This window comes from Capricornis sumatraensis, chromosome 6 (assembly GCF_032405125.1).
Source record: "Capricornis sumatraensis isolate serow.1 chromosome 6, serow.2, whole genome shotgun sequence".
Lineage (NCBI taxonomy): Eukaryota > Metazoa > Chordata > Mammalia > Artiodactyla > Bovidae > Capricornis > Capricornis sumatraensis.
The window spans coordinates 107,870,431-107,889,364 of record NC_091074.1 but is presented as its reverse complement, the minus strand read 5'-3'; the positions used below and the strand labels follow the sequence as shown (position 1 = coordinate 107,889,364).

At 49.9% G+C, this 18,934-nt stretch overlaps 1 protein-coding gene across 2 annotated transcripts in view; it reads left to right on the top strand.

Moving 5' to 3' along the window:
- PTPN3 (protein tyrosine phosphatase non-receptor type 3) overlaps positions 1 to 16,307 on the top strand; it is a 117,515-nt gene extending 101,208 nt beyond the window's left edge. For both annotated transcript variants that reach the window (XM_068973679.1, XM_068973678.1), the window contains exons 22-26: positions 1,626 to 1,772; positions 10,547 to 10,675; positions 11,627 to 11,772; positions 12,232 to 12,367; positions 14,784 to 16,307. In XM_068973679.1, the coding sequence (XP_068829780.1) occupies positions 1,626 to 1,772; positions 10,547 to 10,675; positions 11,627 to 11,772; positions 12,232 to 12,367; positions 14,784 to 14,861 (636 nt within the window). In that variant the 3' untranslated portion in view covers positions 14,862 to 16,307. The remainder of the gene's footprint in view (positions 1 to 1,625; positions 1,773 to 10,546; positions 10,676 to 11,626; positions 11,773 to 12,231; positions 12,368 to 14,783) is intronic.
- The last annotated feature ends 2,627 nt before the right edge of the window (positions 16,308 to 18,934 follow it).

Sequence of the window (18,934 nt, the reverse complement as noted above, 5' to 3'; positions counted from 1 at the left end):
TCTGTATTTTCCCCCCAGTCTGATTACTATACATCCTGCCTAAAAATAAAACCACCACAGCCGAAAAACAAAAGGTCCAAAATTTCAACTTGTCGTGGGGAAAGTATTCATTTCACTGTGAAAATGCATCTTGAGCAACTTAGCCTCTCTGAACCTCAGCCTCTTCATCTAAACCAGGGCTCAGCACACTATTTCTGTAGAGGGCTAGACTGAAAATATTTTGGTCTCTGCAAGCCAAAAGACAAAATTGAGGATATTAATTAGGTACTTATATATACCATTTCAAATGCAACCATGCAAAAATATTTAAAAAAATACTGTTAGCTCTCAGTGCAGCATTTAAATTTGGCCCTCAGCTCACTGTTTATCTGACCTAAATAAACAGAGGACTTCTCAAGTTCTCAGGTTATAGCATGATGTCAGTAACTACCAGCAAGAATGGGTCTGATCAGTGATTCTACTCATTCCGAAGCATCTGTGAGATTCATTGACCCTCACTTTCAGCATTTCTGGTGTCCTGTGATTAGAGCACTGAAATGATGGGGGCGGTAAGACCATGCACTCAGGGGTGGGGAGTGGCTAAGACCAGGGCTGAAAAAGCCATTAACCAAGCACCAACCAAGCCATGAATGAGGCACCTCCATCTACTATCCCCACCTAAGAATGAGTGAATCACTGTGCTGTTCCAAAGCTCAGCCAGTTCTGAGTGTTCTTTTACAGAAAACACTTAGTTTAGGGACTTTGTGGCGGTTTAGTGGTTGAGAGTCTGGCTTCCAATACAGGGGATGTAGGTTCAACCCCTGTTGGGGAAAGCAGGATCCCACATGCCAACCAATAAGCTCGCACACTCTAGATCCTGCACGCCACAGCTGAGACCGGACACGGCCAAATAAATAATTAAAAACAGAGAAGACTTAGTTTAGAAGTAAAAGCAGAGCAGGGTAGGAGAGGGATGACAGTGGCACTTATTTTAACATTTTAACATTTATCAGTTCGGACAGTAACTATTGTGAGGGGGTGATGTGTTCAGGAACTTGAATCTGATAATCATTTCACAGTGTATATGTATATCAAACCATCATGTTGTATACCTTAAATATATACCTTTTTTATTTGTCATTTATACCTCAGTGAAGCTGGGGAGAAAAATTGATCAGCTGAGTGGCGCAGACATTGGCAGCCATGCAGAAAGCAAAGTGTAACAGTAGTTGGTGGCATAAGCCTGTGTGGTTTATGCTTTAAAGAAAATATTTTGATAGAAAACCCTGCATATGAACAGTTGTGGGCATAAGGATTGGCATGGGTTGCTGAAAATGCAGATTCCCAATATTGATTATATTTAGGATACAGCAGAGAAGGTCATTTAAACTCTTTCATCTTGTAGGTCCACTTCTGGTTATCACCTATTGAATTTCACAGTTTTACCCTGAGTAGCTAACATTATTGTCAAACACCTTTGAAGCATTTTCTAAAGTAGCTTTTCCTTTGATTATTCTTATTGACCAAACTTGGTAGAACTGTTCTTCTGGTGTGCTGATGGTCAGCAGCTAGAAGTGTGTGAGCTGTAGTTCCCTGTCCCCCTTGTGGCAGTAACAGATTCTAATGCCTGAACCATCTCCTGCCAGATGGAAATTCCTGCTGCTCACCTTGTGAACAAGTACATTGCCGCTCAGGGACCCCTGCCACATACCTGTGCACAGTTCTGGCAAGTGGTCTGGGACCAGAAGTTATCACTTATCGTCATGTTGACGACTCTCACCGAGCGAGGCCGGGTAAGTGGCTTGACTTCCAGACAGGCGTGCGTCACTCTATGCTCTGCCAGAACGCGAACTTCAGAGCTGGAAAAGGCCTTACTGAAATGTTGCCCAGTCCAGCCCACTTGGTGACCCATGAATCTGCACACAGCTCCTGACGGACAGCTCTAGGGATGAGAAACTCAGCCCTCCTCCTTCCCACTTGCTGGCCTTTCCGAGTTAAGCAGTGATCAGACAGCTCCTTCCATTCCTGCCTTGGATCTGTTACAGCAAGCTGCAAGGCACTTCCCTTGCCTCACCTGCCCCAGAACTCCTGTGTTAGCTGTGATCTCACCCACCTAGGACACGTGCTGATCCTCAGAAGAGCAGTGTTTAAAGGCCAGGTTCACAATGGAATACAAAGTAGGAGAAATTACCTCTGCTTGTGTTACAGCAAAACCTGATGCAAAAAAAAAAGCTAAGAAGGGCTTAATTAGAAGAGCGATGGCAGCATGCTGTGTTCAGCCTGACATGTGTGTTTCACAGGAACAGATCGCTGATTGTGTAACTGAAGTCACTGTGCAGGGAGTGCTGTGTAGCATGAATTCTCTAACTTCTGTCTGCATCTAGATATCTTCATGATGAAATGTTCATCTGGAAACACATTCAAAAATCAAATATAAATTAATATTTAAGGGATCTATGTGCCACTTCCTTCCAGGCCTGTCTTCAGTATATAGTTCAGAATGCCAGATGAATCTGTGCCAGAAGTTAGATTATAGAATCAGAATGGATCGTATGTTTGAGGAGATCAGTCTACACTCTCACCCCAAAGAGCAAAATCAGGGTTCCTGCTAATTCTGGAGAGCCTTGTGGGTTCACCTAGGCTGTCCCAGGCAGATGGCTCCCCACCTTGGCTAAAACACTTCCAGGGTCTATCCATGGGTTATTCAGCTCTGATTAAAAAAACAAAAAATCCCTCTTCATAATGAACTGAAATCCACACCGCTTTGAACCCCACCCCACCAGCTTCTCTTGCCTGGAAGACACAGTAATAAGTGGCCCTTCTCTTCCATGCAGTGCCCTTTCAGATATCTGAAGATAATCTTGGACCACCATTAAGTGGGTGGTCAGCAGAAATTGTCTGGTCTTTGTCTCAGTCTTGCTGTGGAGTAAGTCTCCCCATTTTGTACTCATACACTTGACTCCTGAGACCTACACTGTGGCATATCGGTGGGGCTCTGGAGCCAGACTCCGTGGGTTCAGAACAGGTTTTTCTGGAGCAAGTTATAAATACTTAACCTGTCTGACCCTCAGCTTCCCTGTCCGTAAGCTGCAGATAGTGGTGCCGTCTCAGAGGGTTTGTGGGGACTGAGACAGTATATATGGAAAGCTTAGAGAGCTGTCTGTCACAGTGTCTGGCAAACGGCTCTGTGTGTGTGTCCGTCACTATCATCCCTGGGAGGATCTGCCATCAGATCTGGCCTTTTGTGTGCCTCACGCTGCTTGGCCTTCCCATCTGTCATTGTTCACCTCGGCCCTCACTCTTGGCTTCTTGTCACTCATAGTGTTGATCAGAATCTCTTCATATAAAATCACTGTTTAAAAATATAAAGGCCCTCAAGAGACAATCAGAAGTTCCTTCTAGGATGCTGTGAGTCAAAGGCGTTGCAGACACTCATTGGGGAGCAGTTGCTGACTCTCCCAGCTCTGCTTCCAGCCCTTGCCGTCTCTGCATCTGGTTTACCTAGTTACTGTGAGAACTCTCAGAGGCTTTGCTGAAATCACAAGGCAGCAGGTCTATGGCATCCCATTGTCTGGGAGTCTTGTTTTTTGCCTGTTTTTAATTTTTGTTAATATTCTGTTTCTGTGTGCCTGTGTGTGATTTTCTGATCTTGTTTTGGAAAGGCAGTGAAGTTACTGGGGCCTTTTTGAACTCCAGGAATGCCAGCTGGCTCACAGTCCTATAATGCAGTCTCTGTGTTTCTGGATCACCTGCACCTGTCTTGTTCCCTGGTGTCCTGAGTAAGAAGGCAGATGCCAGGGCCATGCTTTCTGAGTTCATGTTCCTGCTCTGTCACTCCCTACCTGTGCAGTTAGGGTTAGTGAGCACACCATCATGGTTATCTGGGTCGTGAAGATCTTTTTTGTCCAGTTCTTCTGTGTATTCTTGCCACCTCTTCTTAATATCTTTTGCTTCTTCTGTGTATTCTTGCCACCTCTTCTTAATATCTTTTGCTTCTTTTAGGTCCAGACCATTTCTGTCCTTTATCGAGCCCATCTTTGCATGATGTGTTCCCTTGGTATCTCTAATTTTCTTGAAGAGATCTCTAGTCTTTCCCATTCTGTTGTTTTCCTCTATTTCTTTGCATTGATCGCTAAAGAAGGCTTTCTTATCTCTTCTTGCTATTCTCTGGAACTCTGCATTCAGATGCTTATATATTTCCTTTTCTCCTTTGGTTTTCACCTCTCTTCTTTTCACAGTTATTTGTAAGGCCTCCCCAGACAGCCATTTTGCTTTTTTGCATTTCTTTTCCATGGGGATGGTCTTGATCCCTGTCTCCTGTACAATGTCACGAACCTCATTCCATAGTTCATCAGGCACTCTATATATCAGATCTAGTCCCTTAAATCTATTTCTTACTTCCACTGTATAATCATAAGCGATTTGATTTAGATCATACCTGAATGGTCTAGCAGTTTTCCCTACTTTCTTCAATTTGAGTCTGAATTTGGTAATAAGGAGTTCATGATCTGAGCCACAGTCAGCTCCTGGTCTTGTTTTTGTTGACTGTATAGAGCTTCTCCATCTTTGGCTACAAAGAATATAATCAATCTGATTTCGGTGTTGACCATCTGGTGATGTCCATGTGTAGAGTCTTCTCTTGTGTTGTTGGAAGAGGGTGTTTGCTATGACCAGTGCATTTTCTTGGCAAAACTCTTATTAGTCTTTGCCCTGCTTCATTCCGCATTCCAAGGCCAAATTTGCCTGTTACTCCAGGTGTTTCTTGACTTCCTACTTTTGCATTCCAGTCCCCTATAATGAAAAGGACATCTTGTTTGGGTGTTAGTTCTACAAGGTCTTGTAGGTCTTCATAGAACCATTCAACTTCAGCTTCTTCAGCATTACTGGTTGGGGCATAGACTTGGATAACTGTGATATTGAATGGTTTGCCTTGGAGACGAACAGAGATCATTCTGTCGTTTTTGAGCTTGCATCCAAGTACTGCATTTTGGACTCTTGTTGACCACGATGGCTACTTCATTTCTTCTGAGGGATTCCTGCCCGCAGTAGTAGATATAATGGTCATCTGAGTTAAATTCACCCATTCCAGTCCATTTTAGTTCACTGATTCCTAGAATGTCAACGTTCACCCTTGCCATCTCTTGTTTGACCACTTCCAATTTCCCTTGATTCATGGACCTGACATTCCATGTTCCTATGCAATATTGCTCTTTACAGCATCGGACCTTGCTTCTATCACCAGTCACATCCACAACTGGGTACTGTTTTTGCTTTGGCTTCATCCCTTCATTCTTTCTGGAGTTATTTCTCCACTGAACTCCAGTAGTATATTGGGCACCTACTGACCTGGGGAGTTCCTCTTTCAGTATCCTACCATTTTGACTTTTCCTACTGTTCATGGGGTTCTCAAGGCAAGAATACTGAAGTGGTTTGCCATTCCCTTCTCCAGTGGACCACATTCTGTCAGACCTCTCCACCATGACCCCCCCGTCTTGGGTTGCCCCGCGGGCATGGCTTGGTTTCATTGACTTAGACAAGGCTGTGGTCCTAGTGTGATTAGATTGACTAGTTTTCTGTGAGTATGGTTTCAGTGTGTCTGCCCTCTGATGCCCTCTTGCAACACCTACCGTCTTACTTGGGTTTCTCTTACCTTGGGTGTGGGGTATCTCTTCACGGCTGCTCCAGCAAAGCATAGCCGCTGCTCCTTACCTTGGACGAGGGGTATCTCCTTACTACCGCCCTTCCTGACCTTCAAGGTAGGATAGCTCTTCTAGGCCCTCCTACCCCCGCGCCGCCACCAGCACCTCGGGTTGCTCCTCCCAGCTTCCGCCCTTGGCCTCGGGCGCCGCCCCTGGCCTCCAGCGTGGGGTGGCTCCTCCTGGCCGCCACCCGTGGCCTCCGGCGCCAGGTGGCTTCTCCCAACCGCCCCTGACCTAGATGCGGGGTAGCTCCTCTCGGCCTCCTCCCCTGGCCCCGGACGCGGGGTGTCTTCTCCTGGCCGCCACTGACCTCGGTCGCGGGGTAGCTCCTCTTGGCCGCCTCCCCTGGCCTCAGACGCCGGGTAGCTCCTCTCGGCCGCCGCCCCTGACCTCAGACGCCGGGTAGCTCCTCTCGGCCTCCTCCCCTGGCCTCGGACGCAGGGTGTCTCCCGGCCGCCACTGACCTCGGACGTGGGGTAGCTCCTCTTGGCCGCCTCCCCTGGCCTCAGACGCCGGGTAGCTCCTCTCGGCCTCCTCCCCTGGCCTCGGATGCAGGGTGTCTCCTCCCGGCCGCCACTAACCTCGGACGTGGGGTAGCTCCTCTCGGCCGTTCCTGCGCCGTCACAGCCTGGCACACTCGGCCACTGCCCCTGACCTCGGACGTAGGGTAACTCCTCTCGGCCGCGCCTAGCGCGCCGGGTCGCAGCCGCCCGCGCCTAGCGCGCCGGGTCGCAGCCGCCCGCGCCTAGCGCGCCGGGTCGCAGCCGCCCGCGCCTAGCGCGCCGGGTCGCAGCCGCCCGCGCCTAGCGCGCCGGGTCGCAGCCGCCCGCGCCTAGCGCGCCGGGTCGCAGCCGCCCGCGCCTAGCGCGCCGGGTCGCAGCCGCCCGCGCCTAGCGCGCCGGGTCGCAGCCGCCCGCGCCTAGCGCGCCGGGTCGCAGCCGCCCGCGCCTAGCGCGCCGGGTCGCAGCCGCCCGCGCCTAGCGCGCCGGGTCGCAGCCGCCCGCGCCTAGCGCGCCGGGTCGCAGCCGCCCGCGCCTAGCGCGCCGGGTCGCAGCCGCCCGCGCCTAGCGCGCCGGGTCGCAGCCGCCCGCGCCTAGCGCGCCGGGTCGCAGCCGCCCGCGCCTAGCGCGCCGGGTCGCAGCCGCCCGCGCCTAGCGCGCCGGGTCGCAGCCGCCCGCGCCTAGCGCGCCGGGTCGCAGCCGCCCGCGCCTAGCGCGCCGGGTCGCCGCCGCCCAATCCCACACTCTGCAGGCCTTGATCTGGGCCATTCTGGCATTTTATATATACAAGACAGCATGGTTAGAGCCTTGCTGTCGCCAGAATCTCCGCATATGAAACTGTGCTGGGTTTGCGTGTCTGTTCTGTGACTCTGGCAGTGGGGGGAGGGGTGCTGAATGCTCCAGATTTTCTCAGAAACTGCCCGTGGAGCTGCCACTGCCCGAGCTCAGGAGGTCTTTAGCGACGCTGCACTTCCTCAGAGCCACCACCTGAACCCACAGGGCAGCCGGGCGCTTTCTCCTCACCTGTGTTGGGCCGCTCTTTCGCCTTCTCGGTTGTCTTGGCCCGTCCCAGCTGAGCGGCCATTGTTCTCCGTGGAGTCAAGGGAGCCCCAGCAGGCGTGGTTGGTGACAGATGATCTGCCCCGATGGCAGCCCCTTCCCTTCCTTCTGCCCACACCAGTATGGGAGAAAAGGCGCTTTCTTTCATCCAGGAGGCCTCACTTCCCCCAGCTGCTCTAGAGTCCTGCCCCTCCTGCTCTGTCCTGATTGGAGTCCGCTCTGAACATGAGCTCCTCCGAGGTCTCCTTGTGACCCAGGGCATTGTGGGGCGGGGTGGGGGTGGGGGGTGGGCGGTGTTTGTTTCCTAGCCCTTTCTTCCTAATCGAACCCCTTCCGGCTGATTCCTTCAGGTTCCTGCGTTAGAGATCTCCATCTCCCATGAGTCAGAGCATTCCGTTCGCCATCTCTGGCCCCAGGAACTGACTTCTGTTGTTTATGGGTGGCTGGAAGCCTGTTCTTCTCAAATCCAGGCTACTACGTTTCCTGCCTCTCCTGTTACAGAGTCTCAGCTGACCTGAGCCTTTTGTCCCGAGGTCCCTTATCTGGTTGCCACCACTGTCCCTGAGTTCCTCCGGATTAGGAGCCAGTCCTCCTGGGTTAGCAGCTCTGTCCCCTGCTTTCCTGAGAGATGAGGTTCTCAGCGTGTCCTGTTTGCTTTTTCCCCTGTTCTGCGTTTAGCTGAGCGGCCTCCCCGTGGGCCTGAGAGCTAGTGGGATCTTCCTCTCTGCTCTGTACTGCTCTCACGTCAAGTGCACAGAGCCTCCCCCAGAGGCTGAGGTCTGGGAGGCACTCCCACCATGGGCTCGCTTTCATTGCCCTCTCTTTTTATTCCCACCCAAAACGTTTTCCATTGTGCTCTCTCTTCCGATCCATTGTTTCCTCCAAGAGGAAACAGAGCTATAGAGAATAGTCCTTCCATTGAAACAGACATCTACATATGCCCCACTTCCTATCTGTAGGACAGGACACAAGCAGATTCAGTCTCTGAGCCTCAGTTTACTCTTATGCAGAACAGAGGCAGTGACATTATCTACCTCATACGGTTGTTTTGAGGCCCAGATAACATAATGTCCATAAAAAGCACCATTTAGTGCTTAGCATATACCGATCAAAAGAAAATAGGTATTAGAGACTTCCCTGGTGGTCAGTGGTTAGGAATCCATGCTTCCCTCTGCAGAAGGCATGTGTTCAATCCCTGGTCAAGGAACTAAGATCCCACAAGCCTCAAGGCACAGCCAAAAAAAAAAAAATGTCATTAGCATCATCCCTTCCCATAGCAGCAGCATTCATGGGGAAACCGGGGATCAAAAAAGTAAAGTATCTTGGCCAGGATGGCACAGTTAGTGGAACTTAAAAACCAGGAGGGAAATTCAGAATTTCCACAGACTTCTTGCTCTTTCCTCTATACCCCCAAATGGTTTGAGATCCAAATCAACCTAAAATCTAGATTTGATCGAGAAGTAAAGAGAGTCCCGTTCTGGTCAGATTCACTGGGAATCTCTAGAAATAGAGATACTTGTGGTTCTGCCCTGAATGGGCTCATCACTTCAGACAGAAGCTTCCCATCAGCTGTCCTGTGGGCAGGACCCCAGGAAGCCTGCAGCAGAGAGCCACACCCCTTGTGCAGAGGAGGAGATGGGCACAGGCCTGGTGGGTATCCACTCTGCCTCAGGTTCTACAGACAGCCTTCCTTTGTGTCTGAGAGGAATTGGGAAGTGGTCATGAACCAAAACCCCCAGGTTTAACATTTGCAAGTAAATTCTTAGCTCCACCTTCCCAGCAGCATGCTTTAATTCCAAACATTCACTGTGATGTTTGAAAATAAAAATAGGAAAGCTCTTTCAAATTTTTGTGCATTTTCAAATTTTCTGGGGGTTTATACCCCCTCTTCACTTTAAGTAAGCATAATTTTTACCCAAGTTGATGAAGCTGTAGGCTTGGAGAGAAAAAAACATTTTTTGAATGAGTCAGAAATTGACTGATGGATCGATGATGGGATAGGCAGCTTGACCTTGAACTTTGCTCTGAGGCCAGAGGCAGGAGCAAGACTGCTAGGAAAGAGAATGCAGGATTTAGAAAGTGAAAGTGAAAAGTCAGTCAGTTGTGTCCGACTCTTTGCAACCCCATGGACTGTAGCCCACCAGGCTGTGCTGTCCATAGAATTCTCCAGGCCAGAATACTGGAGGCTATAGCTGTTCCCTTCTCTAGGGGGTCCTCCAACCCAGGGATCAAACCCAGGTCTACCACATTGCAGTCAAATTCTTTACTGTCTTAGCCACCAGAGAAGTCTCTAATATCTAGCGTGGGTAGCCTATCCCTTCTCCACTGGATCTTCCTGACCCAGGAATCGAACGAGAGTCTCCTGTGTTGCAGGCAGATTGTTTACCAGCTGAGCTACCAGGGAACCCCTAGGATTTGGAAGGGGGAAGAGGAGACTGGGGGGGAGGGGTGGGGGCAGGGGGCAGTCCACCTGTGGGGAAGCACAGCCACCTGGACCGGGGGCAGCTCACTGAGTCCCACTGAGCCCGGGTTCCTCCTCTGCCATCTGCTGAGCGTCGGCTCCATATGAGTCATATGTGAACGCGCTCATGGGACTGTAGCAACAACAGTGATGACGGTGGCCGCTGACCTGTCCCCGCCTCCCCCACGGTGAGCCGGGCACTGCACACCATCACCCCCAGCCTCTGTCACCATCTGGGAAATAGGTGCCGTCCTTTCAGGTGAAGAATGCGGAAATCAGAGAGGTTAAGTAGTAGCAAGTTTGAGGTCACGGGGCTCACAGAGAGGAGAGAATAATCCTAATGGAATTCTGTCTGGCTCTTAAATGTGCACTCTTAGCAGCCATGCCTCAAGGCCTTCCTCCTCAAGCGGGGAAGGAGCGGATAGTGAAGGAGGGATGAGGTAAAAGGGGGTGTTGAGAGCAGGGAAGGGGCAGAGGCCCTGCAGTGGGGAGGGTGGGGGGCAGAGGTCGCTCCTAAGTCAAGGCCTCTCACGTCTGTCTGAGGCTCTCCTGTCCTTCCAGCAGTTGGACCCGGTGATGAGGAGGGAGAGTCAGTGCGTTCCTCCTGGAGCTCCAGCGGGGGTGAGAGCTGTGTCCTGGCCCCTGGCAGGCTGACTGACCCCTCCCCCTGAACAGCACAGACACAGGGCAGAGCGGCCTCGCCCGCGTTTCTTTCCCCTGCAGCAACTCTCAGAGCATCTAGTGCAAGTGAGAGAGTTGTAGCCCAGCGTCCGACCCGTCTGTCCGGTTAACCACTCACAAGCACCGCCACAGCCCAGCCTAACTCCTGCCCGGCGATTCCTTTGCAGACCAAATGTCACCAGTACTGGCCCAATCCCCCTGACGTCATGGAACACGGCAGCTTTCACATCCGCTGTCAGTCAGAGGACTGCACTATCGCATACGTGTTCCGGGAAATGCTGGTCACCAACACCGAGGTGAGCGGGGCCCGTGTGGCAGGAGCTGTGGGGGGACCCGGGAAGGCGCGAGTTAAACGCTGGTGCTAAACCAGCGTCCACCGTGGGCCTGGGGAGGCCTCTACTTCTGGGTCAGTCTGGGTTTTCTGCCGGTGAGCATTTCAGTAGATGTGCAAGGTTGCCTGGAAAAGAACCAGCATCCATGTTCACAGCAGCATATTCACAACAGCATATGGGGGAAACACCCCAGGTGTCCACTGACAGATAAACAGGTAGACAGAACATGGTATATTCATACCGTGGAATCCTAGTCCCCCCACAGAGAAGGAGAGTCTTTCTAACCCATGCTGTAGCATGGCTGAACCTAGAAGACGTTGTAATGAGCGGAAGAAGCCAGACACAAAAGGACAAATACCATGTGACCTCCTGGAGTAGTCAGTTCACAGAGACAGAAGTAGGACGGCAGTTGCTAGGGCTGCAAGGCTGTTGGACGAAGAGTTAGTGTTTAATGTGCACGGTGTTTCAGTTTGGGAAGCTGAAAAGTTTCTAGGAAGAGTGAGGAGGGTTGTACAACTTTGCCAATGTACTTAATGCCACTGAACTATACAGTTAATAATGTTTAAAATGGTAGACTTCTTGTTATGTATATTTTGCCCATTAAAAAAAAAGCCAGTGTGGGTGGCCTTGACAGCAAGTACCACGGGAGCAACCAGGAAGAGATGGCTGTGTGCAGAAGTGGTGCAGAGCCATCAGGCAGGAGGTGGCCTCCGCAGAGTCCTAGAGACAGGGCCGGCCTGGGAGCATTGGGGAGGTGGGTAGGTGGGAGTGGGCAGGACTCAAGGCCGGGAGATCCCCAGTGGGCAGAAGAGCATCCAGAGACAGGAGCTCACTGGCTGGAGGCTGGGAAGGGGCCGGGGTACTCCTGCCCACCAGTCCAGATAGACTCAGCGAGGCTCCCCTGCCCCTTTGCAGACCGGGGAGGAACACACACTGACCCATCTCCAGTACGTGGCCTGGCCAGACCACGGTGTCCCCGATGACTCCTCAGACTTTCTGGAATTTGTGAACTACGTGCGGTCCCTGAGAGTGGACGGTGAGCCTGTCCTGGTTCACTGCAGGTACTGTGGCTTGTTGACCTGGTTTTACCAATACTGAAACTCCTTGGGCAAGGCCTGGAGACAGTTGGCAGGCATCAAACCCACCTACCTCCCACAAGACTCAATATACGCTTACAAGGCTCTGGTTGCTTTCTGTCTTCACTCTGTCCAAAGATTTGGACAAATTCTGACTGCACCGTAGAACTGGACAACAGAGTCCCTACCTCGTTTTTCCCTCTGTTCCTGTGGTAGATGTGCAGGAGATGGGGGTGGAGTTTGCACAGAAAGATGGATTTCTTCCCATTGGTTTCTTAAGCCTCTGGCTTGTTTGGGAGCATGCCCTGAGCTCAAAGTTCCATGTCCTTTGAAGGTCAGGGAGGAGAACTCCGTCTGAGTAGAAGTGGGAACTGACAAGGAGCTGAGCTGGGCTGTGCATAAATGCTGTCTGAGCAAATTCCGCCTCTGCTTCTCTTCCCCCAGTGCTGGGATAGGTCGGACCGGTGTGTTGGTCACCATGGAAACAGCCATGTGCCTGATCGAGAGGAACCTGCCCATTTACCCACTGGATATTGTTCGGAAAATGCGAGACCAGCGCGCCATGATGGTGCAGACATCAGTGAGTAGAAATCTAATAATAAAAATACTAACAGTGGCCAGGCCTGTACAAAGGGCTTTTCAAGTCAAGAGGCCAAGGGCCCACGGGACTGAGTCACTCACACACGGTCACAGAGCTTGTCAGGGGCTGAGCAGTTCCAATGCCCACCCCATCTGGCCTCTGCGGCTTGCTGCCCTCCACTTCTCCTGCCACATAGTTTTTTTCCTGACAGCCTCTTGCTCCCTGCTGACCAGGGAGCAGCCCTGATTGCACTCTGCATTGTCAAGCCCCTGACCCATCATCGCCTGTCTGTCAGAAGTAAGCAAGGTCACCTGAGGGTTTCACCCCACCCACCTAGATGTTTCACAGGGCCCCCTCTCTCCCACTCTGGGCTGTCTTCCCCTTGGTACCCAGAGCTGCCGGTGTCCTTAAGAGGAAATGATCTGGGGACTTCTTTGGTGATCAGTGGTTACGATTCTGCCTTCCAATGCAGGGGAGTTCAATCCTTGGCTAGGAAATTAAGATCTAGGTGCCTCATGCTGCTGCTGCTAAGTCGCTTCAGTCGTGTCCGACTCTGTGCGACCCCATAGATGGCAGCCCACCAGGCTCCCCTGTCCCTGGGATTCTCAGGCAAGAACACTGGAGTGAGTTACCATTTCCTTCTCCAACGCATGAAAGTGAAAACTGAAAGTGAAGTCGCTCAGTCGAGTCCGACTCTTAGCGACCCCATGGACTGCAGTGCACCAGGCTCCTCCGTCCATGGGATTTTCCAGGCAAGAGTACTGGAGTGGGGTGCCATTGCCTTCTCCAAGGTGCCTCATGGTGCAGGCCAAAAAAAAAGAGGAAATATTCTGGTTTCCCCTAGATCTACAAAAGGGGCAGGGGGCTCTGGGGAAGTACACAATTCACTCTCCCCATGTACAGGGCCACCTTTGAATAGTCCCTTAACCTCTCTAAGCCTCAGTGTCCCCATCTGCAAAATAAAGACCACCCCCTATTCATTCATTCATCCCTTCAACAGGTAGTGCACTAACAGGAGAGGCCTGAGCTTTTATCTAGTAGAACTGCCTCAGTTAACTATGAATCTCAGCAGCAGTGGGAGGAGTCCAAGGGGAGCCTGAGAATTCAGGAAGAGTATCTGAAGCTGACTTGGAAAGGCAGGGCTTTCTAGAGCCAAGGCCTCCAGAGCACCCCACACACCCCCACACCTAGCCACCCCGCCCCTGATGGGTGAGGAGGAGTTAGCAGAGAAGAGAGTGGGGCCTGCACACAGCTCTGCATCCTCACAGGCTCATGGCCTACGGTTGTAAGATCTCTCTAATGATTATGAGCTCTTGTTTTTATTTTATTTATTTTCTTATTATTTTTATTTTTAATTGGAGGATAATTGCTTTATAATATTGTGTGAGTTTCTGCTGTACAATAACATGAATCAGCTATAAGTATACAAATATCCCCTCCCTCTCACTTACCCATCTATCCCGACCCCACTAGGTCATCATAGGAGCTCTTGTCTTAAATTCGTGTGCACTCCTGGGTGGCCCTAGTGGTAAAGAACCCACCTGCCAATGTAGGACATGCAAGAGACGTGGGTTCAGTCCCTGGGTCGGGAAGATCCCCTGGAGAACCCACTCCAGTATTCTTGCCTGGCGAATCCCTTCTATGAGAAGCCTTTTGGGCTATAGTCTATGGGGTTGCAAGGAGTCGGATATGACTGAAGCGACTTGGTATGCACACACCCAAGAAATCTGGTTAAGAAAATAAAAAAGTTGTTAAGACTATTCTCTGCCCGGTTTTGTGGTATGGAGGACCTCATTGTTAGTTAAAAAAATAATGTTTCAAGTGTATCTTCTGGACACATTTTCCTAGCTGGTGCAGCTCAGTCTGAGGCTTTCCTTCACCCTGAACACATCCCTCAAATAGTCTCAGGTGTTTGTTAATGAAAAGAACCATATCCTGCAGAGTGACTTCCAGTGGCTGTCCTTTCAAAAAGACAAAGTCTAGACTCCTGACCCCAGTGCAGGGGTCCCCCACAATGAGGTCCCAGCCTACCTCTGCAGCCTCCCTCCAGTCCCCCCACACCCAGGTGTTCCACGCAAGGACCATGATCCCTGACCTTGCTCTGACCCTGCTCCTCTGAGCGAGCATCTTTGTCAGAGCCGCCCACTGGTGCATCTGGAAGGGCCACCCTCCAGCAACCTTTGTCCCTCCCGGGCTTCCCCAGACTGCTGGTCCCCCTCGGCTGAGTTGTCACGCAGAACAATGAACTCACAGGTGTGTTCACTCCACTCTGTGCCCCTGGGTGTAACCCAGGGCTGGGCCCCACTTGAGCTGGAGCTCAGGGTGTTTATGAATGAGGTGGAAGAATAACTCTGTCCGGGGTCAGAGGCTGTGTTTGTGGAGCTGCTGGCTTGACGGGCTTTCCTTTCCTCCCCAGAGCCAGTACAAGTTTGTGTGTGAAGCAATTCTTCGCGTTTATGAAGAAGGCTTAGTCCAGATGCTGGATCCCAGTTAAGACTGCTGTGAAGACGTTCATTCCTCTTTCCCCGGGGCATCCTCCTTCTCTCTGGAAGCAGCAAGAGGAACCTGTAGGCTGTGGGAAAGGAGTGAGCACATTTGACCCAGGCACTTTAAATTTCTATTAAAAAAAAAAAAAAAAGGTATCGTGTACATAAGAACTGTAGATAACGCATGCGGTTATAGCATCACGCAGGCCTGTGTCTCCTCTGGAGAGAACTAAGCAGAAGGGGAGCTCAGTTTGGGGCCTGTCCTAATGCCTTCCTCTCTCTTCATCTCCATATTCCTGTAAACCATCCTTGGGCAGTTGGGAGAGGGCACCAGCCATGCTGTGGGCCTCACAGAAGCAAGATGGTATGGCTGTTCAGAGTTACTTGGATGCGTTGTGTGTATACGGGTCTAGGACTAAGAGCTGAGCTTTCCGTGGGTCTGGGCGGAGCTGAAACAGTGTTCGCCAGCCTTGATGATGCTCGGGGGGACCCCATGAAAGTACTGAGTGGCAGGGGATGGGGTGTCAGGCAGAGAACGAGCAGTGCCTTTGTGCCCTTGTGCCCTCCCTTCCTTTGTCCAATCTCCCTGCCACGTCTGACATTGGCATTTCTGAGAATCGTGTCCCCGTGCCCTGCCTCCTCCCTGCATTAGTGACCCTCCTCAGGTTCCCACCAGTGCCTGAACCAGACGAGCAGTGCAGGTTTCAGGTGAGTCTTCAGCTGAGACTCTGAGAACGAGGACTCCCGGCGTCGCCCCGGTGTTAGCTTTCGGAGCAGGTGCCTCTTGTGTCTGCCTCCCTCCTGTTGCACACCCAGCGCCCAGGACTGGAATCATCCACTACTGAATCTAATACATGGACTGCTGCTACTTCAATCTATTACACTTGAACCATTACGATTTTCCCGAGGGGAGATGGGACGTCATCTAAATATTCAGAATCGTTGGCCCTTCTGAGGAAAGATCCAGACATTGAACCATGGGGAACCCAGCTTCGAGAGGGTTGCCTGTGGATGTGTGTGTGTGTTGTGTGTGTGTGTGCGTGCCCACGGGTGAGTGTCTCTCAGGATTCCTAACTTGATTCGAATTACAGTTGAGTTTATATAAAGAATGAGTCTCTGTATAGAAGAACAAATGTGTGCATTCACTCCTAGTTACAATGGTCTCCGTTTCATTTCAAAGGAGAGGATCAGACTATCTGAATATAAACACAATTTGATGTTAATTTATTCTAAGTACACCAAGATTTTGATTGTCCTAAAGAATTCTGCCTTTGTTGATACTGTGTTAATTTTTTTTTTAACTTGTGCCAGGATTGTAGCAAATTATTATTTAAGGAAAATAAATTACGTGAAAATTCGAATGTGGTATTTTGAAATAGTGGTTTTATGTATCCAGAAGAAGCAGCTAACTAAGTATCCAATTTCTTGATGGGATTTATAGAAAAAGGATGGTTCCATGTTACAGAGCACTGAAATGAGGCTGTTTTGATGTTTAGCAAACTCCAGACCAATTGAGCCAAAACGTTTCCTGGTCACAAGATGGGTAAAGATCTTTACATAGGGGCCAGGTTTCTAAAGTTCTTTGTCTCCAGACCTAGCATATTTACTGCATTCTTTCCATCTTTTCCCCACTGACATTTTACTCTTAAATGACAGGGGTTGGGGGAGCTGTTGTACAGGGTCATAACCCACACTGGGCAACAGGAGATGACGAAGCCCCAACCTTGTCAGCATGGTGCCAAGCTAGCTGAGTGTAGCAGCAAGGCTTGGCGCTAAGGGCTGGGGGATCTAGTTTCTGATTCCACTCAACAGCTAGCCCTGGGCCTAGTCACCTGAAAGCTTTACCTCCATTTTCTCATCTGTAAAATAGGCGAACTAGATAATACTGAGGACTCTAGGTCAAATATGAGGGTTGAATGAGATCACGCTATTAAAGTTTTCATCAGCTGGAATCTGACTCTGCTCTGGATGCATTACTTGGAAAGATTAATTTATTAGTGACTAGCCCCCAAATGCATGAATCAGAAGTAGAATCACTGGGGTTTTTATAAGAGGAAATCGCTTTTATTCTCAAGAGAACCAAGGGCACAAAGGAATATCGTACAACTACTTCTATTCAATCTGGACTCAGAAAATTCCATCAGCAAGGCACCAAAAAAGAGAGAGGCTGAAGTAAATTAACCCCATCAGGATATTGAGCAAATCATTGCCATTTGATAAAAAAAAAAAAAGGCATCATCACCCTGTGTATAAAAAGCTTGCGAAGTTTAAATGAGTTTGGAGATTTGTGTTTGTGTGTGTGTGTTTTTTTTTTAAAGAAACGCATTGTTTAATATGGTTGCAGAAATGCTGCCATTATTTTATATCAATTTCTCAAAAGTTTACCAAAGATTGCCACCAGCCTTTTTCTGCCACTGTGCAAGCCAGTAGTTCAGACTCAGCAGATGTTACCAGGAACAAAATCCATGCAACCCTGGGGAAGAACAAGACAAGAGAATTATCAAAAGGAGTAAAATGTGCAAGTACCTATTATAGATGCTACTGATCAAATTGGGGAGTTCAAGATTTCGGCTTCACCACCGTATACACTTCCTCAATTGGACCTAAGAAGCCCTTATTAGCTGTAAGTGAAGAACTTCATCAAAATCAGGATAAATAGTTTGTCCAGGAAATTGGAGTATGCACGGAGAAGACATTTACATCCTGCATTCTGGCGCTCTCGGAAGATCTAATTAGACATCAGTGTGCAGACATAGGATGGGAGGTCTCTCCTGGTGTCACTCCTTAGAACCTGCACTTGACGTTGTTTGACTTTCCAGAAGAAGAGATTCAACTCAGTTCGGTTGGGGCAGGAGGGTTAGAGAACAAACTTGGGCTGGTCTTCAGTTCCTACCACAGTAATTTCATTTGTCACTTTGCTTTGAGATGAGCATAGAGGCTGTTGCTGCAGTTGCTGGTTGACGTTTTTTTGTTTCTCATAGAAGTTATCATAGAACTAGAGGCATCGAAGAGGCAGCGTCAATGGGGAGGGGCAGTGAGAGGCAGGATGTGGGTCCAGACTAGACTTAGACAAGACACGTCACCCTTGGCCCTCACCTTCCTCATCAGTGAAAGGGAGGTTGGGCTGGACTAGATGAGCCCTCAAGGCTACCATTCTGGGAGTCTGTGTTCCAGAGAATCGAGATTAATCCTAAGCCCAAGCCTCCAGTAAGCTACTAGAGGGAGATATGTCACATTTCTAGAACTTGTCTCCAAGAGCTGGTCCCTCAGCTCTTGGCAAAGAGTCTGACCTTAGTCTGAGGAGCCAAGCAGGGGCGGGGGGTCTGATAGTCTGGCTGTCCAGCATCTCTGATAACTCACGTTCCATCTGGAACAACCAAGGGATTTGTGTTAAGTCTTGTCGTTTTGAAAAGTATCTTAATTGATTAGCAATATTTTGTCTGTAAATTTGGAATGTTTCTTACAGTGACTCTGCTGAAATACAATTTGATCAATATAAAAACATTCAAGCTATGCAACACTGTTATTGTGTGTTGATACTTTTATTCTGATGTCTTGATTTTCTGGAGGTGTTTTCTCATTTTGTTTGCTTTGTTTTTTTAAAGTAAATGTTAACCCACTTGGAGGAGATTGTTCTGTGCCCGTCTCTACCTTCCCTCTGGTCGGAAGCGTGACCACGGGCAGCCTTGACCTGTGTGGCAGGTTCTAGATCAGAATCAAGTTCAGCTGTCATGACAACAGTAGTTTACACAAAGGAGGACTCTCTTGCCCACTACCGTGCAGAACTGCCAGGTGGGCCCATGATCCCTAGGGTCCCAGGTTCCTTCTGACTTTTTGCTCGGCCCTCCCCAGTATGCAGCCATCTACACTGAGGTCCGTGATGGCGGCTCCAGCCACGTTCACATTCCAGCGGACAGAATGGAGGAGAGGGGAGGAGAAAAGCAAGACTTGTTCCTTAGCGTATGTCATGTGGATGTTGTACATTTCACTGATCTGAACGTACAGGGAAATACCTACCACACAGAAGTCTGGGAAAGGTAGTTTTTATTCCCAGATGCTATGTGCCTAGTTGAAATTCAGG